Source organism: Onychostruthus taczanowskii, unplaced genomic scaffold (genome assembly GCF_017590055.1).
Source record: "Onychostruthus taczanowskii isolate IOZ18803 unplaced genomic scaffold, ASM1759005v1 scaffold82, whole genome shotgun sequence".
Taxonomy (NCBI): domain Eukaryota; kingdom Metazoa; phylum Chordata; class Aves; order Passeriformes; family Passeridae; genus Onychostruthus; species Onychostruthus taczanowskii.
In genome coordinates, this window is record NW_024506112.1 from 4,197,976 (window position 1) to 4,220,484 (window position 22,509).

General features: G+C 38.3%; 1 protein-coding gene across 1 annotated transcript in view; it reads left to right on the plus strand.

The window, feature by feature from the left end:
- BANK1 (B cell scaffold protein with ankyrin repeats 1) overlaps positions 1 to 22,509 on the plus strand; it is a 132,725-nt gene that overhangs the window by 14,082 nt on the left and 96,134 nt on the right. The window contains exons 2-3 of the mRNA XM_041424495.1: positions 3,675 to 4,073; positions 11,945 to 12,010. Of these exons, the coding sequence (XP_041280429.1) occupies positions 3,675 to 4,073; positions 11,945 to 12,010 (465 nt within the window). The remainder of the gene's footprint in view (positions 1 to 3,674; positions 4,074 to 11,944; positions 12,011 to 22,509) is intronic.

Sequence of the window (22,509 nt, forward strand, 5' to 3'; positions counted from 1 at the left end):
AAATATGGTGAGCCATCTTTCCATTAAAACTTGGGTAAAAGTTCAAACCTGACTTTTTTTCACCAAAATGTCTTGAGGTAGTGGGACTGTAGAGCTAATTTTTAAACCCTATCCTAATTGTAATCAGCCTTACTAAAGTCAAACAAAATCTGTTAGTGCTGAATTATGGAAACAGCTGTAGTATAATCCAGGTCAAAGATACCTAGAAATTAAGCATTTCACCTACAAAGCTTTACAAAGTCCTACAAACCTAAAAAGCCTTTAAAAAGATAGGGAATGAGTTGACACCTGTGCAGTGTCATTCTGTAAGATGAGCGTTACCAAGTGCTTCTTGATTATTTCTAAGCACACAGAAATTATCTTTTATAAGACTGCAAGATTCATAAATTGAGGTCTGTTAAAGACCAGCTACTAGACCCCAATATTCAATTAGTTTCTTTTGCCTTCCTGGTGTGTTTGGGCCATTGCAGAGTTCTTGAGGTTTCCTTTAACTCTGTATTATATTTGTGCTTTTTTTCCCACTCTACTATATCTTATAATTATTGCCATAAAAGACATGTTCTTTTCCCCTATATGCAACTTGAATTATATTTCAAGTGCAGTAAATACAAAGAATTATTCAGTAAAAGATGAAAATAATGAAGGGGAAAAACTCTGGCTGAAAAGTTGAGCATTGTTACTGTATATTCAGTACTGTGTAGTGTTGCAGTAAAGCTAGACTTGATTTTTTTTTCTTTTGGATAAAAATAATACTGTTCTAAAGGCAAAGTTTTGGTGGGCTTTAATTTTCAAGTTGCCCAGAAATGCATCTTAGTAGAATCTCAAAAGGCAAAAACACTATCACAGAAAAAAGGTACTAGTACATAGTGGATTTTTGATAGAGAACATCATAGCTATTTGTAGCATAAACTTTGACTTTGCATTTCAATTCAGCCAAGCATTTCAAAATACAATATTTCACCTTTTAACACAATTTGAAGCAAGTAAGATGCAAGCCTTACATTCCTGCTTAATAATGAAGTTAACTCTTAATACAGAAGGCAAATCAATGTAGAAAAAAAAATGCAAGCTTATAATTCAAACCATACCCTTTTGGTTTCCCATAGGTAACTTAATAGCACTTGCTGCTTGCTTCAATAAACATTTAACCAAACTGCAGTATGAAAACTTTGGTCAACAGCATGGCTCTTCCCTCTGTATATAGATAGAAAAGACAAATTAAATAGGGGAAGCATATTGCATTAGAGCTTTATGAGATGTGTGCTGCAGAGCCTTTATTCCATCAAGTGTGGTGTTAGATATATTTCATTCCCCCTTTCTTATACAAATAAAGCTTTCTTTCTCATATATAATAATCAATATAGTTGAGAAGAAATGCAGTTGAGCCTTCAATAAACATCATAAAACCCCTTTCTCATTCCTGCTTAGCCAAGATCAAAGCTGCAGAGTGGTGCAGATAGTCCATATTGAAGTGGAATTACTTTGTTGTCTTTTTCCTTTCAATGCATGCTGTCTCACTTTTATCTTTAGAATTTCTTGAGTACTCAAGCCTTGTACTTTCCATTTGCACAGGGGTGAATGAATGTGAAATTCATTGTTTATGAGCTCATGTGCATACCCAAGGTTATTTTTTTCTTCTCATGCACTGTATGAAGGAATCCCTATGCAGTTCTGGTTTTCTCAGTATTTTGAGAAGGCAGGAGGGTTCACAAAAGTGCAGAAAAAAAAAAGGAAGAGTTCTAAAATGTCCCCATTGTAGTGGGAAGAGTATTAATCCCAGTTTACAAACTGTAGTGAAGGCAAGGCTAAGAGTACTTTGTGGTAATCTGAAGATTTTAGGGGACAGATTTCTGAGAGCAGAAGAACAGATGCTCCTTTAGGATTGCAGAAATATGAAATTATATTATGGCTGGAAGTTAGAACCAAGTAAATTCAAACAAAGTGTAAAGAATGAATTCTTAAATTTTCCTTATGGTGTAACTATTGTCTTTATATCCATATTTTTAAAGAACTGTTACAGTGCTTTTAGTTAATAGAGACTGAAAAATATTACCCTGCTTTAGTGTGCTGGCAAGAGTTGGTTCACTTGAAATATCATCATCTGCTACAATGTTGAGCGTGGCCCTTTATGATTTCCTGTGACAAAACTTTGTGAAAGGGTGAGCATTCACAAATCTTGTCAAGATGGCAACAGTCCTCCAAGCAATTTGTAGACATATAATGAACTCAAGAGACTAAAAGGTAGAATCCCTATTCTACAAGTTTCAATCAGCTTTTGCTGGGTAAACTTTGTTTCACGTATCTCCAGGGTAAAGAATGGATGAAAAAAAAGTGTAGAAATCATTTATTCTAAAAGAAAGGGAATACAGATAATTTATGTGTTAATTGAGGACTGAAGATACAGGTTCAGGTGTAGAAAAAGTTTCTCCTTTTATAAGTGGACTTATGTGGAATCCTTGACAAGTTTTTTATTCTCCTTAGCTACATCTGTACTGTGCTTCTGACAATGCATCCCACTGCCCACGTGGTTTGTGTGCCCCAGAAACATTTTAACTCTGGGTATGCTCTCCGTTTCCATGTCTCCTGATCCTCCCAGTGCAGCCACTGAGGCACTCAAAGGAGCTGTGGTGCACTGCAGGCAAGTGTCAGTCAGGCTGCCTGACCCTGACCAGGCAGACACCGTGAAGCACAGTGAAGGTCAAGTGCAGAAGCTGTATTTATTCCTCACATTGTTGCTCCATGGGGCTGTGATTTTGAACTACAGTGGGGCTACTAAGCTACCCTGGCTTGATGTAGATTATTATTGTGTTACTCATCAAATCAGTTTTCGATGGTTTCACACAACCATCAAATGACTGAGGTTGGATGGGACATCCAGGAGCTCTCCTGTACATGCAAAGCCAGGACTGTATCCAGGCATCTTTTGAGTAGTTCAAGGAGACAGTGTCCACACCCTTTCCAGGCAGCCTGTGCCAGTGCTCACACTAAAAAAAGGCATTTCCTGATGCTCAGAGGCAGCCTCCTGTGTTTCAGCTTGTGCCTGTTGCCTCTGTCTCAAACTGGCACCCTAGTAACTCTGTGGAAGAGTATTAGTTGTCATCATGTTTTACATCTTAAAGGGAAAGAACTGAAAAAATACAGTTCTAGATTTATTTTTGTCAGGTCTCAAGTAATTTTCTCAGAATAAGGACAATAAGGAAGGAGCACAAATTGCTATCCTAACACCATGCTGACAAAATATCTTCAACATACCAATTCATTTTCTAATGAAGTCAGATCATGTTCATGTGTTCAAATAGATATTCTTTACTTCTGTCATTAAAAACTAAGTGGTCCATTTTTAATACTATGGCCTATTTGTCAAGACTGTAGGAAGGAGCAGAATGTGTGAATGTGCTCTGCCTCCTACACTGCAGTTTCAATACTTATTCTGAAATATTAGTTATTCTAAACATAATATTCTGAGCTATTTTTCCAGTATTTCTGTGGACAATCTTCCTGCCTTGGTCTTAGAAATAATGAGATTGTAATTTCAAGATTATGAGCTGATTTCTGCTAAAGATAATTTCTTCAGCACCCTAAGTTTTTATTGGGAAAAAACAATCTGTCTTCTGATGTTTAAAATATATTTAAAACACACTTGAAAAATTTTTAAAATGTTTTCTTCTCTCTAGAAAATACAAAGGATCTCCTCGTGATATATGAACAAGAAGCAGAAGAGTGGGCTCTGTATTTAAAATCTCTTTTTGGACTCATAGTGAACAAAGAAGGCATCTTACTCTGCAACCTAGAAAATTCATCTTTCAAGCACCAGGAGCTACTCTGTTTACTCTCTTATAAATGTAAACTCCTGATACTGTCATGTGGACTTCTTAACTGCTTGAATCAAAAGAGAAGTTATATTCTGGAACAAGTTCTAAAACCTCCGGATAATGTGGTAATTCTGCTTTGTGGAGTGGAGAATTCAGAGATTCTTTATGAGATACTGACCTTAGCTGGAGGCAGCAAAGAGATTTCTACTGATCAGAAACCTGAGGAGTATGTTTCTGTTGTTAAAGAAATTATTCAACCAGGTAATGTACTACTGCTTGTTTGTAATCCTTCGGTCTCTTACATCCCCTCAGCCCTTCCTATTTAGCCAGGATTTTGTCCAGCAAGCAGAGTATTGTGCTTCTCTCTGTGTTGCATGCAAGGTGCCATTTTATTGGAATGGGAGCTTGTGCTTGAGAGACATCCTGATGGTCAGGTTTTTTGCTCAGAGCTTAACCTAGTTTTGGATACATGTGAACAACCAAGAATGTTCTTTTGAACACGGGGATAGAAAGACCCCAGCTGAATGAGCAACCTAGCTGCATGTCCCTGCTGCCTTGTGCTTAAGTAGGTAAGCTTAAGTATGCTGTGGGGCTTTAAAACTGCCCAGAATGTCTATACACAGCCTGCCTATATGAGATCAGTTCATTCAAAAGTACATTTTAGACTCCTTCTCCCCAACTACCTTCAATATTGAATAACATTTTCCTCACTACATATCTCAGACTTGACGATTTGGGCTCATTTGGTTATCTGTTTTGGTTTCAGAAGGTAATGTTTGCAATTTCTGTCTGTGTCCAATATGTAGCTTCAGACTGAAGCTTCTTGGCCATTTTTTAATGGGATGAAAACAGTGGGTCTATACTCTGTGTGTGTGTCTATATGTGGGAAGTAACTGTGCTTAGATACTATCAGTTGACACATGCACAGGAAATTGCAAACCTTTCTGCAGCAATAAACAGTTTCCTAGAAGACACAGGAAAATTATTTGGTTAGGTCAATGCATTCACAAGAATACTTATTATCTGTGCCCTTGGGACTTAAATGTAAAGCCAGATGTTTAGTAGGTGTTCAAATGATCTTTGCTTTGACAGTGACCAAAATCAGCAATTTAGGAGATTAGGAGAAAGCTGAATTAATGAACAGTTGTTGAAGGCCTCAGTCTCAGTGTGTACATCTGTACTGGGGGTGCATAGAGTGTGGCTGGGATCAGATGAGTTCAGTGGACTGAGCCAGATCCGGGACTGGAAGTGGTGGTGATGCCTGGTGCTTGTGGGCTAAGCCCTCCTCCACACTCTTAAGCTTAGAACTGCTCTGGCCCTGTTTTTTTGTGTACTGGTGTGCCCTGGCCACCAGCCAGGCCAGCTTAGATCAGTGCTTGATAGGAGACCTCTGCTCTGCTCTCTGTTGCACAGTGAAAGTGTTCCAAGTAAGAGATTTGCTTTCATCTGAGTGTTGATTTAAGATGGTTTGTCATTATTTACCTTTTCTTAAAGATAATGGTGTCTGTATATATGATATTCTTCTGTAGAATCCTGTTAATCTCTTAGCCTTTGTGATACCTGTGACAGGGATTTTGACAGACTGCACATCTGGGAAAGAAGTTTTTTCCCTTGTATTTGAAATTATTTGCTAATGCGTTGTTAAGTATAGAGAAGGATTATTTTTCCCTTGGAGCATTTTTTTTTATTGCCTTTCATTGGGACTAGACCCACAAGATTTCCCATTTCTCTTCATATGGATCATTGTCTTCAATCCCATTTGTTTCCAGTGCTCATCTCTAGACCCTTATATTCCTGATCTTTTAGAGATAGTAATGAAAACACTTTTGTGTATATTCTTTGTGGTTTTCAGTTCCTTTTTTTCCCCACTAAACTGTTAATTACTCTTAACTTATTCTCCCAAGCACTTGTAGCTTCTTGTCTCCTCAGTATTGACAAGAGCTCTCGCTCTAAAAGCTGAGTCTGAAAGCTCAATAACGTGCTTTAATTATAATGGCCATACCACATGCCTTCCACTGCAACTAAATCCTGTTAATCCCATTGAGATCCTAGGACTAATGGATGCCAGGGTTGAGGAGTGGCCCCTGGGCAGTTAGAACAGCTGAAGATGGATGCTAAATCAGGTTGTTATCTCACAGATGAACACTGTCCTGGAGAATGTTAACAATGGCATAGCATAGGTGCTAATAGTCACCAGCCTTCCACTACAGATTTCCCCATACTCAGGAAAGCTCGTAAGCAAGGTGAGTTCTTAGCTGTCTCTTCGCTCTGAGGTGCTATTCTCTTTGCACTATCCCTACAACCTGAGATGGAAGAAGTGCAAAATAAGTCTCGTTTTATATGTCCCTACAGTTATTTCACCTCCCAGACAGTGCTGGTTTCATCTTCTTGTCTGTTAAAACTTCCTTCTGGCTTTAAAGTAGTATATATGCCAAATATACTAAGCAAAATTGAAAACTAATTAAAATGTTGAGTAAAACTAAATGAAACAGAAGATGCAGGGGGTTTTTCGCTCAGCAGAGAGCTTGTTTGTAATGTGGTTCAAACACAATATCTGAATGGTTTGTTATGCCGTTTGAACATGTTCTTGGAGGAGTAAAGAGAGAACTAGGACATGGAGAGTGATCTTCCTAACATGCATTTTCAGGATGCTGACAGACTTTATTATATTCATCTTCTGCATGAAGCACACAAATATTTTTATTGTTGTTAAAAGATCCCTTTTGCAGGATTTGTTTGTAAAATATTTCACTGTTTGAAAATGCCACATTCAGATTCTGAGTTGGTTTTATGTTTTGTAGATCCTGTGCCTATTGCCATAAAAAAGATAACCCCCAGAGAAGAAGGAGAATGCTCAGAAGTTTTCTTTTTCTATGTTAACACCTAAGATGGCCCAGTGAGACTCTAGAAGTCTGACTTTTCTTTATCAACTTTCCCCCATATCGTTGAAAGCAGAATCAGGAAACATATTTTGCTTGCATCTGTCTTTTCTTTCTCCTGTGTCTTTCTACTACTTTGTCCTTGGTCTGCTGAACTATGTACCCTTTTTTTAGATGAAATTGACATATTTTCTATCTATTAATTCAGTATCCTGGGGTACTAAATATAGCTGGGGTTTTTCTGTTTAGTCTGGAAGACTTCAAATTCAGGCAAGCATGTGTTTATCTAAAGGATCTGTAGATAGATATTTGCATCTGTAGGTAGTTAACTTAGATCCTTAAATGTCCTCAATTTCTCCTGTAGCTGTCCTCAGTATTAATGGTGCAAAAAAGAGAACAGGTCTTATCTAAAGCAAATAATTTTCTGTGACACCGTTTCCAAAGTGTGCTGACACTTTTATTAGACTTTGGTGGGACTTCTTGGTACAACTCAGGAGTCATAAGTATCCATTAGTCTGTTTGTGGTTTTATTAGGTTTCATTTTTTAAAGCACCACAAAAGCAACTCTTATCGCTTCCACTTCCAGATTTTTTCCCCAAGCACTGATATCCCTTTTTTTTTCTTTTAATGCCAAAATATGAAGAGAATTTACTTCTGCAAAATTTGATAGTTGAGAACAGCACATCAAATCGATATGTATCCATTAATTATCTGCTATTTTATTAAAAATTGAGCAGTACATAAAGTAACATAACCCAACTAGAAAATGGTACCTAGAGTCTTTGACAGCAGGAAAGATTCTCAGAACAAATTTGTAACTTTTACCTGAGTCAGCAATATGCCATTAATTTCTGATTGTTTACCTAAAAGGTATTCCATGTATCTGCAGGCAGTTTTAATATTTTGCAACTAGTAGTATGGTATAGATGTGGACAAATGAGATACTAGCATAGGGTGTTTTTCTCTAATAAGTAAATGTGGAGAAAGCATGCTGGGAGTTAAAATAGGGATTCACTCAAGCAGATCTTCAGAGCACTTCAGATAGCGAGGGGCTAATTTCCATTGTGCAGACCACAGAAAAGAGGAAGAAATAATTATATTTTTATCATAACTTTTATGGTATCTGTTTCCTATTTCTTTTCTAGTGCGGTGGCATCAATTTTGTGATTTCGTATGACATTGAATACTGAAGTAATGTTTCACATTTTGACTCCACTGCTTTGCTTGTTCTCCTGTAAAATCCTCTTCACATTGATATTCTAATACAAGTAATGAATGCCAGTGGATTTCCTTAGGCTGGGAGGAAGCCTTGTGCTAATGAGCTAAACTCCTGATTTAAGTGGGAACTTTACCATTGGCTTCAGTGGGCAAGTGCTTCACATAAATTTTGACACTGACTTAGAGTCTATGAGAAAATTCAGCTCATGTCCTAAAAAGCCCCAAAGTTGAAGAAGAAAATTATTAGAATTTTTGGTCTTGTTTGTTTGTGAATACTAAATACTGTGTGTGTATGTGTGTGACCTCAGTCTTGGTTGTGAAGATTTCTCCCCTGAACATGCAAGACTGAGTAAATAGAGAGGAGTAGGTGGGTGGTTCTGGCCTTGTTCAGTGCTAGAAAAGGTTTCAGTAAATGAGACTACATGGTTGTGCCTCTGTTTACTCCTTCCCCAAAGCATTTACATTCAGGCAGTGCATACTACTGGGGTTTTAAGACAGTGATGTGATCTGCTTATTGCAGACCACTTCAAATGTCAATTAAATTTTTATTGAAATGAAAATAATCTGTGTGACTGTATCATAAGCACAAGAGCAGAAGGGACATTTTATTAGTTGGTGTGTGCTGCAGCACGCTCTCATTTCCATTCCAAAAATGAGTCTTTGAACTTCTCTGTGGGGACTGCTAAGATTACCAGAGTATTGCATCTTCCTGAGATGCTGTGCTTCCCCTTTCCACTCAGAAGGGATGCCAGTGCAGTGATGGGGGTTGGTAATGGCTGCCAACAAAAACCTGGTTTGTGTCACTAACTTCTTTCATCTGACATGAGATCCTGGCTATTACAAAGCAGAAGAGAGACTCAACTGATTGTCTGGAGGTGGCAACCCTGGATAAGATGTTGTGACTGTCATCACCTGTCACTTTAACTGTTTGACTGTTTTTCCTATTTATTCTCTTTTTTTCTGCAAAATTCAGGGAAGACTTTACTTGTTAGGATTTATTTGTGAGGTTTTTTAGGTTTCTTATCAGCTCATGTTCTAATCTATGTAGCTAGTCATGGTAACCTGTACCCTTGGATTCTGAAGTGTCATGTATGTGATGTTTTTTCCTCTTATTTTTGCCAATAATTGGATGAAAAGTTCTTACACCCAGAAAAGTAAGTGCACTGATATCTTAAAGTTTTTTAGTGTGTCTTTTTAGAATTTTTTTAGCAGCATTTAGGACAAACTCATTAAAATATTAGTTAATAATAGACATCAGATGACTGGAACATAAGCATTATTGCAACAGCATGTACTAGACATACTGCAATTTCATTTGTTTATTTAGTTTATAATTTTTTATTTTAAAAATAAATTAATGGCTTTATCATTTTTAGTCTGCTCTTCCAAGGTTTGAAATGGATATCAACCAAATTTGTATTGTTTATGGCCCAGTCATCAGTTAGAGTCACACAACTGCAATTAAATACTTTTTCAAGCTGACAAATAATTTAAGATTCCCAGCAAGTGTATTTGCAGGTAATGGTGCAAAATGGCTGTGTGACTCTGTAGTCTTATATGTACTTCATGTAATGTATTATTGAGTCTTGCACTGTGGTTACCAGTCAGAATTACTGAAAAATTATCATTGCAAGGCATCTAGAGAAGACCTCTGTAAGGGTACCCCTTGTATATCTTTTTGCACACAACTGTTGTTATAGCAAAATTGGTATTTGTAATTTCACCATAATGCTACTTCTGTTAGATTAGTGCCATCTTCTTGGAAATGGGATAAAATAAGGGGTGTTTTGCAGTCCAGACTAAAGAAATTGTCACTTATCCCTGAAAAAAAATTGCAGTATAACACCTATTTAAGTTCACAATAGAAAAAACAAAATCATATTTTGTTCTTGGTAGGTCCCTGAAAAGGCTGAGTCCAGAGCTTCATCCTGAAAATGTCAATACATGTATTGTCGCTGTCATGTTTTTTGAAAAATCTTTTTGCTGGGATTTTTTCTCCTGGGAAGCTGAGAAGCATCAGGGAGGAATGAAAACAATTATCTGATTGCTTCTCCTGTTTTTGCTGCTTTAGGATGTGGTTTGGAGATTGTTTACCAACTGGTCATTGTTTGATTGGTTTAATATGAATTGTTTTAACTTAATGGCCAATCACTGTCCAGCTGTGTCAAACTCTGGAGAAGAGTCAGGCGTTTTCATTATCATTCTTGTTAAGCCTTCTGTCTGTATCCTTTCTCTATTCTTTTAGTATAGTTTAGTATAGCATTTCTTTAATATTATATAACATCATAAAATAAATTAGCCTTCTAAGAACATGGAGTTGGATTTATCATTTTCCTCCTCTGTCCGGGGATCCCAGAAGCTACCATACAGGATCTTGCAGGGCACAGGCTGACAGAGCTGGCCTTGAGAAGAGGCAGGGAGAAGGGACTTTAAAAAAAAGTCATCAATGTCTATCAGTATCTGAAGGGAGAGTGTCAAGGGGATGGAGGCAGACTCAGTGATGCCAAGCAATAGGACAAGAAACAGCAAGCAGAAACTGATGTTCCACTTAAATGTGAGAAAGATTTCCAGTGAGGGAGACTCCACAACCTCTCTGGCTATCTTTTCCAGTGTTCAGTCACCTGTGTAGAGAAGTTGTTCTATCTTCTTCAAGTGGTGTCTGAATGCAGTCCTCTGCCGTGTGTTTCAGGATGATCCTGCTTGAGCAGGGGCATTTGGACCAGATGAGATGCAATGGTCCCTTCCAAGCAGACCTATTCAGTGATTGTGTTGGGTGCTGTTTAACATCTTTTGTCGTGGCATTGAGTACACCCTTAGCACGTTTGCTGCTGACACCAAGCTGTGTGGTGCAGTTGACACTCTGGAGGGAAGGGATGCCATTTGGAGGGACCTTGACAGGCTCGAGAAGTGTGCCCACACAAACCTTGTGAAGGCCAGAAGGCCAAGTGCAAGGTCCTGCACATGTCAGGGCAAACCCAAGCACAAACACAGTCTGGGTGGAGAATGGATTGAATTCAGCCCTGAGGACTTAGAGGTGGTGGTTGATGAGAAGATCAATATGTGCATTACGGCCTATTGCATCCTGGGCTGCAGCATGGGCAAGCTGGGTAAGGGAGGGGATTCTGCCCCTCTACTCTGGTGAGACCCCACCTGCAGTGCTGCATCCAGCTCTGGAAGCTCCCAACATATGAACAACATAGACCAGCTTGAGCAAGTCCAGAGGAGGCCATGAAGATGCTCAGAGTACTGTAGCACCCCTCCTGCAGACAGGCTGAAAGAGCTGGCATTGTCCAGCCCACAGCCTAGAAGGTTTTGGGGATGGGATAAGGGGGAATGGCTTTGGACTGGAGGAAGGTAGGCTTAAGTTTGATGTAGGGAAGAAGCTCCTTACAATGAGGATGGTGAGGCGCTGGAATGGACTGCTCAGAGAACCTGTAGGTGCACCATCCCTGGAAGTGTTTGAGGCCAGGTTGGATGAGGTTTGAGCAGTCTGATCTTTTGGAAGGTGTCTCTGCTCATGGCTAATGGGTTGGAGCTAAATGTTCCTCAAGGTCCTTTCGAACCCAAATCACTCTATGATTCTGTGATGCTGTTTGTAACCAGATCTATTGTATTATCAAACAGAGTGCTGTCTTGTCTTCCAAACTGAAATGTCTGTATCCATTTCAGTTTCTTGCTTTACTGCCCATGAGTCTATTCTTTCCTTACTCCCAACTCCTCTCCCATTGTTTGCTGAATTGACTTCCAGGGAAATGTCTTCCTCAAGAACACATTTCTCACCAGCTCTGGTCAATTGAAAAAAATTCAGTCATAGAGACGCTTACTGAAAAAGGATAAATACAGTTGCATCTAAAGATCTCTCACTTGTTCCTCTATAGTAGCCCTTGGATTTTTTCTAAGATTTCTTCTTTCTGTCTGCAGAAAAACAGCTCTAAATAGCTTTATCTCACATTCAAAATACATATAGGTTTTAATCTTTAAAAAAAAGTGGAAATCAGCGTGATGTTATCTTTCTTCTTTCTTATTTTTTCCTAGATAAACCATGGGATGAAAATCCTGGAGATTCTGTGTCTTACACCTATGAAGCAGTTCTTGCAGATGGTGAGTTGAATTCCTCTTGCATTTCAGAGAATAAAGCCTGAAAATTTTTCTGAAAATTAAATTTGTTCTTTTAGAAGAATGAATTCCCTTGTTAGACACAAAAGGCAATAACCATCCCTACCATAGCATACAGTTGTGTAGGGGAACATGTCTTGTTCTCAGACATCCACCCCCACATCAATACTCACACAATCTAGTGAGGTGTGAAAAGGGGAGGAGATACAACATGGTTGGGTTTTTTTTACTGTGATTTCAGTGTAGAAAAAAAAGACATGGAGAGCTTTCATTTCCTTTTCCCAGGATGAGGAATTTTGCTTCTAAGAAAGAGCTGATTTAAAATTTCATTTACATCAGTCCTACTCACATCTCATTTGCAGCATCATTCACTGACAGCCAGTGAGTGGCTAGGAGAAGATCTGCATCACAGCTTCAGCCCCTGTTGACATTTGCCATTTTGGTTTATTTGTAGCTGTGAAAGTTTATAAAGAGTTTTAGTAGGAATTACAGATTGGCAAAATCTTAACTTGCTTTTAGTAAAGAGCTACATATCATGTTTCCTGTCCTCAGTTCTTACTCGGAGAACTTTATTTCTGGGTTGACACTGATGCAAATTGGTTTAATAGCACCAGCATGCTTACCAATGGAAAGGGATGAGTAAGTTATTCCAGAACTCCTGGCATAGCAGTTTTGTGCTGCTGGACTTGGAGGTTAGTGGCTCTCTTTCCTACTCAATCCCCTTCCATATTCTGCTAAGGGTCACTCTGTGAGTCTATTGGCATCTTGGGTGTAATGGTGTGATCTCAGAAGCAGAAAGCTGCTGTAAAGCTGCTCTGGTTTATCCCTAGAGACCCATTGTCAAGGTTTCTATGGATGTTTGTTTTGGTCCTGTTTTGAATGTGCCGTGGCTCAGTGCACTGAAGAATTGTCTTGGTATGAAGAAGGCTTTCTGGCTTATCATCCAGGTGCCAAATAAGTTGACCCCACTATTTCTCTCATTCATCACTGTTATGTCCAAAAAATGAGACAGTAAAATAGGGAATGGTTAGAGAAAACAGAGTCCCAAGAAAAGAAAGGACTGAGGAGATGGTCCTCCAAGCTACTTCTGTTTTCTTATCGCTGCTTCAAGGGCAGCTTTAAGTCCAAGTTTACTGTCACCTGAATAGTTGATATTGAAATAAAGTGATTTGGGGACTTTCCAGCAAAGAAAGTCATGCATTAAAAGCAAAAGTTTTGCTTGAAATCTTTGCAGAAGTTCCCTGAACAGCCGATCTCGGTGAGCTTTTGGAAGTCATCCTGAAAGCACTGATTGCAGCCTTTGCTGGTTAACGATGTGTAGTTATTGCTAAGAGGACCAAAGGGATATCCATTGTGATGAGTGAAAGAGCCAGTTAGGAATGAGGGATTCCCTGTAATGGCATCCCAGTATGTGAGGTTATGGCTGACTCCCAGACAAGTGTAAGAAAGTGCGTGGCAACATTCCTTCGGTAGTGATGCAACAGGAACAGTTACCTGATACCACTGCAGAGCTTTGGAGGGAAAAGTAGCCCAAGAATTGGAACGATTGGAATTTCTGAGATTCACTGTGTCAGTCAAAGCCAAGAAAGATAAGATGGCAGCTGCAAATTAGCCAGTGTTTGTGCCCTCCAGAATGTGGGTGGATCTTCAGAAGTAAACAGACAGGGTTTGACTTTGGAGAAATTGTGAAGCAAGTGTATGCAGTGCTAAATTGAATGAAACACACACAACAGAAGTGTCAGGAGAAATTATAAACCAATAAAGGGTTTTTTCCAGAACCCTATAAATTCCCAAAAGAATGGTGCTTTAGGTGAGGTCTGAAGTGGATAGTGGCTTGCTGAAGTTTGTTTTGTAGATACAGGCATTGTACAAAAGAAAGGATACGCTGAAAGAAGGTGGAATTTTAGCTTGAACTGGAATGAAAGTTGAACAGAAGTGTAAATCTAAATGAGAAATCTAAAGCAACAAGGGAGGAAAGAACAGTGAGTAGATGACAGGACATATTAAAAACAAGATTACTAAAAAAAATGCTCCTATATTCATTAAAACAAAGACAGGGAATGAGCAAGGTGCTAACAATCAATAAGAAGTGATTGACTAAAGTGAATTGTGCAAGGCCTTGAGGAAAAAGGTCAGACAGCACATTGGAAAATGGAAAAACAATATGATCACTGAACTCCTTTGGGGAAATATGAGCTACAAGCAGATGTGAAAACAATTGATTTGCTGCTGAGTGAGGGAATAGATCCAGTTGTGGAATGCTAATGACCATAATATGAATATATGAGGACTCAGTCCTGTAGGTGATAAGAGAATAAATCAGCTCTTCAGCCACTCACAAAGGTTTTTATGTGTTTTCTTTATTTTTGATTTCTGTATAAGAAGAGGACTTGTTGTAATTACTACAGAGCCATATTTTGAAAATATCCCTTGTGGTTCCTCAGGAAATTTTCGGTTCCCCAAAGAATCATTATTTATAATTTGTACTAAGGTAGAAAAATGAAGGAGTTGTACTAGGATCTGGGTATACAGCCCTGTCACCACAATATTAAATATGAATGCATTATAGTGGAACTGCAAAATAGAGCTAAACTCAGAATTAAACTCAGATTTAGGTACCCATTAGGTGATACTCAGCTTCTGAAAAGGCTCCTCCCTGTCTGTGAAACAGCTTTGTTTTTTTTAACATTTGCCACTAAAGCTTTTATCCTAGCACCAATTAACTGAAGCAATTAGGGGTGGGCAAGTGGAGCACAAAAGGTAATATTAAAGGGTGATCGTTGTCTGCCTACTAAGTTTAACAGCAGACATGTTTTGGTCCTGCTCAGAGGTCTCATGAAGGTAAGATGTACGTGCATACATGTGCATCTGTATCCTTTACCAAACTAAACTAAAGGACAGACCAGCGTTTTTTAACAAAACAAATGGCATCCACTCTGCAGATAAAGAGCTCTGAGTACCTCTGCTATGCTATTCTTTTCCTATAATGTTATCTAAAGTCCTATTTTAATAAAATGTGTCTATTCTGTTGGATTAAAGTACATTGTCTTAGAAAATGAAGACCTCAGATTACCTTTTGATTCATAACTCTAACAAAAGGGAAATAGTCAGGAGCTAGAAAACAAGCATGGTTTTCAGATGTCTAAAAATATCACTCTTAATTGTGTTCCTAGGAAAGTGGTGTACCTTTTAGCCCACTTTAAGGGTCAATAGATTTTAGCTATTTAAAAATAAAGGTGGGAGTAAATTTCAAAGCAACCTGTCCCCAGTGAGTCAGTCCTGCTGACAAGTCTTTTTTTGTTGTTTTTTTTCCCCTTCTTTAATACCAAACATGTCTGGAGTGAGTCTTTCTGCTGGCAGCAGCTGTAGCAGCATGGCACAGGAGACATATGGTCTCTTAGACAAATCCCATGTGATTTAGAGCTGTACAGATCAAGAACGGCATCATAAATTTAATCCAGACATTGATAAGAGCCCTGTGCAGGTATTGGAGTTCTGCTGTCATCCTGAGACTAAGACTCCCTCTTTGGTCAATTACCTGCTGCAGTCCAAGCTGGCTTCTGTTACCAGATTGATTTAAGGGATGCTGTAACATGGAGTGTATTGTCTTGTGTCAGTACACATTTGGATATTATTAATGACATGTCTGAGCAGGGTGAAGGCTGAGAATGCTTTCTACCAGTGACTCTCCCTCCAGCCTCTCCCACTGCAGTTGCGAAAGGACTCCAGTTGTGTTAAACTTCATGACCTTCCATCCATGTCCTTTTTTGATGACTTTAAAGGATAGTCTTCATGAAGGGAATAGCTTCAAACATGGCCAAGAGAAAGCTTGGCTACTCAGTCCTTGAGAGTGATACCTGTAAAAACTTAAACACCTTTTCAGCTTGAATGTTATGCCTCCCTGAAGTATGTTTTGATTCTCAGACGCTCCTCTCTGTGTCCTTTTATACGTGTGTATACATTTCTAAATGTAGCAGTGTGCCACTTCTGTGTCCAAGCACAGAGTGCAGTTTGAGCCAGGCCAGTTATGGAAGAATTGAATTGGAGTTTAGAGATAAAGGAGCCACTTGGCAGCTGCAACTGGCCCCTTTGCAATAGTAAGGAATTTGCAGGAGGATTTTATCAGACTAACAAATTTTGGGGGTTTTACAATCCTGGATGCCTCTGCTATCAGTCCTTTTGTCTTCAGTGGTACTTTAAGTCAGTAGCAGGAGGATAGCCTGCTCAGTTGCAGCAGTACATCTCATTTTGGGCAATGTTTAGTGCTTTATAATCCTTCACTGAAACAGAGGTGAGAGGTGTGTGTGCTGGTAGCACAGAGAAATGGAACAAAAACACCCAAGTGTTCTTACTGTGGTAGAACTCCAGTAACTCTGAAGTGGATGGAAGGCCTCTCTAATAAATCGTTAGTCTTCAATAACTGAGAGCTTCTGGTACACACAGAGGGGCAGACTTCATATTGCTTTTCCTGGAGAAATATGCAGACTCCAGAAACTGGAAATAACAGGCTTGGGCTCCATCAACAGCTCTGCTCAGCACCCAAATGACCTCAGGCAGGTAGTTGTTATTTCCAAACTAATCTGTACGCCTAATAGAAACTTTTTGGGACAGTCTTGCTATGTGTCAAACTCATCAGAGTAGTCATGTTCCTAGTGCTGCTGGTGAAGCTGAAAGTCATGGATTTCATTGCAGAAAAAAATAATAGAATGAATTGATATGCAGTAAAAGATAAAATCCCAAGGAGCATCTAAATACATCCATCCTAGCTAAAGCACTGACAAAATCAAAAATGCCTTTCAAATCACAGACCAGCTAGAACCAGTTCATTGTTATAACCTTAGATTTCCCCTGAATATAGAGTTACAATCATATGAAAGTATATATTAAAAGAATTGCCTACATTTTCATGCAAGTTATTTCTTGAAGATTATTGATAAACTCATGATAAATAGCCTTTTGCAGTTTGGGGAATTATTTGAAGACAGGATCTTTTGTTTTTACTATCAGATCCAAAAAGGCTACACGTAATAAGACTTTCATATTCTCTTTAGATGCATGCATGATGACTCCATTAGGCTACATCAGAGTGATAAATTGTTGTGTACAAAAACATACCTGATAATAAAAGAACAGGTGAACATGTATCTCCAGAGCAAATCAGTCTTTGCCTACATGTGTATAGTAACTCAGAAAATAATACATGTGGGGGGTTTCAGGGATTGCTGTTATGAGAGAGAAATATATGTTGAAAACTACAGCACCATTGGTTGCTAAGATGACATAAACACCAACTTATATATAATTTCAGAAAAGGAAAAACTGTTCTTGATAGCTTTTAAAGGAGCTGTCAGTTTGATACTTATTTGCAAGAAAAGTTGTACACCATAAATAAAGTAATAGAAATGTTTTGGAGATGTGGGCAAAATAGGCCAACTTACGGAAAGCTACTGTTTTTGACAGAAGAACTCAACCATGCAGGAGAAATTGGGGCTGAGAATGCTTTTGAGAAAAACAAAAATAACTGTCAGTGTATTTGCAAAAGATAGTTCTCTCAACATAGAGAGAAGCATTATTTAAAGCTTGTTCATTGATAAATATGTTTATCTTGGTTTGGAATTTATTAGTCATAGAAAAAAAGATGAAAGAAATTAAGGCTGAAGTCTAATGTTTTTGTGTTTGAGTGTGTATTAATAATTTTCTGTGATTTTTAAAATCTTTCCATTCATTTTTTCATTGTAAAAGAAAACTTCAGCAGAGAAGAAAAGGGCATTTGCTTTGAAATAATACCTTAGAGTGTGCTTATGGAAAAATGAGTAAATTCCATATTTATGCAAGGAACACAGTCCCACTGAAGAAGGCCCAGTGTGATGAATGTTTTCTGCCTCCCTGTTTCTTGCAGCCTTTCTCAGGTAATTTATAGAGCAATTTGTGCAGTTAGAGGCTCCCTTTCAATCCTACTCTGCTGCACTCTCTGCTGAGCAGAGAGCATATACAGCATTTACAGATACCCACACTTTAGCATGATTATCTTTTAGAAATGTCTATGATAAACTTATGGTAGATTGCAAGAAGAACATGATGTGCATATGTCTTTTTTTTCCTGTTTTTTTTTCCCCATGTTACAGGAGGCTACTTTTTTTCCTGGATGGCTTTTCTTTAATCCATATTTCTGCTGGGCACTAACAGAACCATTTGACTTCAGGCTTCTGAAATTGCAAGTCACTTATACATGGGAACCTTTTCAGTTATACCTCACAGAACCCAGTGGCACCACCTCTGCCTTTACCTCATATTATGCTGGAGAGTGCACCTACCATACTATGCAGGGTGCCTCCTGGACTTAAAGGATCTGCTGTAATCCCCCTTTTTTTTAATCTTTGACACTGGAACACCCCGACTTTTCTTTCAGGTGGCAAGGTGGCCACATGTGGTAGATTACCTTCCCATTCCTTGTCATCTGCCTAACTTGATTTACCCGTATTTCTTATTCTCTTGTATGATGTGTGATCTTTGGCTAATTGAGGAACTCTTTTGTATTGCAGTTTTAGTTTTTCAGCTGGCATTGCTTTTGCAAAACTTGATAAAGAGCTGAAATTTGTAAAGCTAGCAGGCATTTTGCTTTTGTGAAACTAGCCTAATTTTGACAGAGAGATTCATTTCATGGGTAGCCTTAGAAAACACATAAATCTTTCATAAGTTTGTTTTCTGCTATTTTTAATGCCCTAAATCTGTCACATACATTGTTGACTCAAAACATGTAGCAACTACCAAGTAATCAAAGACAGAGAACACTTCTAATTCTCATGTAGGCTGCAGTAAGGTTAACTAAAGAGTGTGTGTGAAAGGTTAGAATTTGGGGGTGAGGGGGAAGTTAGATATGGCAGGAGAGTTGCTTAGAAGCTGTGGTGAAGCATTAGTTGTTGAATACACAGGAGACTTGAGATGCATTATGAAAATTTCTCTGATTATGTATGTAAAGGAATAGAATTTCAAAGTCCTGCCATGAATTTAGTTGAAAATGTTAAATTGAAAGCAATAATGTGTTCCAAAGGGTCTTATGTAAAAGATACCAAGTTGATGTATTGAAGGTACATGAATTAGGATAGAACACTGAGGTGAAATTGAAAACATCTGCACTGTCCCCAGAGTTACAGTAAATGTGTGTTATTTCAGTATTTAAAATTATCATAAATGTGAGATCAGTCCTTTCAATGTGGCCATCAGCAGCAGATATTTGTCAAAAGTAAGCCAACAAAAATAATCTGATAGCAATTAAGCGTTACCCTCTATAATAGATAATTCCCAGTAATTCTGCCCTGTTTACTTAAGGGAAGATTGTAATAGATTTTTCCTTTCTTTTTAGCTTCTGGCTCATAATGTTGTCTATGCATGATTGGATATTATTAATAATTTCTTGTACTTTGATCCTACAAGAAAGCATCCTGCTTTATTTATCAATTATTTTGTTACTGATACATTTTAGAAACCTCACTAATAGGTCACCATTATAGAAAACATTAAAAGAACCCATTCACCAAACAACAAATACCCTTTAACAAATCCTCTTCTTATGTAGTTCAGCATAATAATGATGTTCCTTTTATTTTTCTTTTAATATAATCTTCACCCTCAGCCCTAAATTCTGAATTTTTCTGAAAGCCTCAGGAGTTTGAACATCTGGCAACACCTTCTGTCTACATAAAATAAATATTGTGTGTTATTGCTCCATTTGTGTTACTACAGTCTCATTAGTGTAGTATTAATACCTTTATGAGCTAATTGTTTCAGTTAATGCCAACAAGCCAAGGCTTGCTTAACCTCTGGTGTATTGCTTGTTGACAAATTGACAAATAACATTTCATGTGGTTGTATCATGTTCTTCATTTTAGGACAGATTGTGTGCTTCTAGGAATTTGAGGGCTGGAGATGTTGGCTCCAAACTTTGGTGCCTATATTGCAGTGATAATATAGATCCCTGTGGTTCTTGGACTGTTGTAAATGGTTCATTGATTGTCAGGTAGACCTTACATTTAGTGAAAGAGGTCTTGCTTGATGGTTTTTTAGCCAATAAATGGATAGCCGCCTTCAAGTCAGCAGGGGAATGCTAATCCTCTTAAATATCCAAGTCTTTGATATAAGAGCCACGTTTATTAGTTGTCTGTTGTTGGGATAGCTGTGCTATCACAGTAGTGACTGGGTTGAAGTTCTGATATTGCATTTAGATGTCACTAGGCATAATAAAAATATTGAAATGCAATCATTAACGGGAAAAAATGTTATCCTAATTTAAACCAACTTGTTGCCAATAGGATTTATGTTCTCAGTAGACGAATTTTTGGCATTAAAAGGTGAAAGTGACTGCTATCATCTTTGATAAATAGAAATAAAGTAGTCATGAACTTTACATAGATTAGAATGCATCTACGTGATCCTTGAAGAACAATCACTGACAGATGGCTGACATCTGAGAATCTAATGCCTTCCACAGTTGTAATTCTTTCCTTTCACTTTGTCTATCTGATTGTGGAATGTTTCTTGTCTCTGTGAGACTCCTTTCCCTAAAGTGATGGAAAAAAAAATCAGAAGCAACATGTACCTCATATGAGTTACTTCTGAAGTGAATTCTATGTGTGTAAGATTTATGAGTAACTTAAAATGTGAGTACATTCCCAAAATATGTGCTGTGGGTGTATATAATCAGAGGATCATAGGAAGGTTTGGGTTGGACATGACCTTATGGACCATCTAGTTACAATCCCCTGGCCATAAACATCAACACTTTTTATCAGACTAGGTTGCTCAAAGCCCATCCAACCTGATCTTGAACACTGCCACGTGTGAGGCATCCACAACTGCTCTGGGCAACCTGTGCTGGTGTCTCATCACCCTCACTGTAAGGCATTTCTTCCTGATATATCTAATCTCTAGATCCCCCACTCCGAGTTTGGAGCTATTCCTCCTTATCCTATCCCTACATGTCCTTGTAAAAAGTCCCTCTCCATGTTTCCTGCAGGCCCTATTTTTAGGTACTGTAAGGCTGCTGTAAAATATCATAACTGTTTTCCTCAGTAAGAGTTCAGGCCTTCATTTTTTCTAAAGGGCAATGCTAAATAAAGTCTAGTTTTCACAATGATAATCAGAGAAATTATTGCACTTGTATTCTGAGCTGGATTAGTTAAACTTCATTGAACTGTGTATGGCTTCTCATTCAGAAACAGAATAGCCTTTGTTCAGTGTATCCTATTTAATTTTTAAAGTAAATTAAAGCAAATGGAATTAATGCTACTTTAGTAAAGTACATCTACATGCAGGTTCAGTGTAGTTTTCAATCTACACTGAATTCACAGCTTTAATTCAGAATTATTTTGCCTTAAAGGCATGAGAATGTAAGCAGGAGAAGGATGGGCAGTTTTTACTAGCCTGCTTAACTTAGATTGAACCTGCTTAACTTAGATCAGATGTTGAAGGAAACTTCAGCTTCTTTAAGGAGCTATGGACAGATTCTTCCCTCCCTCCCTCCTTTCCTCCCTCCCGTTAACAATTATGCATGATGCCTGGATAAAAAAGATTCTACAATAGGACGCCATGGCACAGCTGCATTTAGCAGACACATTTATTATGGTGGTACTTTGTTAAGGAAGGCAAGATTGGTAAGGCAAGGAAACATTCTGCATCAGATGAACTGGTGCATATGGAGGAAGTAAAGGCAAGGGAGAATTGAGAAAGCTAATTGTAGATTGCCAATACGGACACTGACTGGACAGTTTTCTGTGCCACTTAGAGCACTGTATGCTTTGTGTACCTCAGCCACTCGGGCACCTTTTCAAAGAAACACAGAGTGGCTGTGGTACTTCTTTGAGCAAAGCCAAATTGCTACTGTTCTGTATTCTGCCCATCACTAATTTATTTTAATATTCTGTATCCATTTAAGAGGAAAATATGTACCTCAAAAGTTCTTTGTATCCTTGAATGTAATTGACTGTGAGTCTTTCATAATTTACAGTAATACAAGACAGTGTGGATGTCTCTCAGGACATTGTCTCACCAGCCAGTCTAGATTTTTACACTCTAGGCTGCATGAAATGATATCAATAACCTAACAAAATTACTGCAGTATACTGACTAATCCTCTGTGATGAAGAGCTGCTGCAGTCCTTTGAGATGGGTGGCAGGAGCGTTTCACACAGGGTAATAGAGTGTCTGGAAAGGAGGAGTGATGATACAGCTGAGACATAGCAGGTAAACGATACCTTTGCTAAAACCCAGGCTTAGTCAGAGCTCTGTAGATGTGGTTAGTTGGCAGTTCTTTTTCATGATTAAAATTCTGCCATGTGGTTAAGGATTCACTATATTCACTAAAGGCTCTTGGGCATTTTCTGGTACAGGGAAACAGAAGAGAAACTGATTACAAGCTACCTGTATAACTGGCATAGCATTTCCAAACACAGATTAACCTATTTAAAAATGCATGGCTTCCACACATC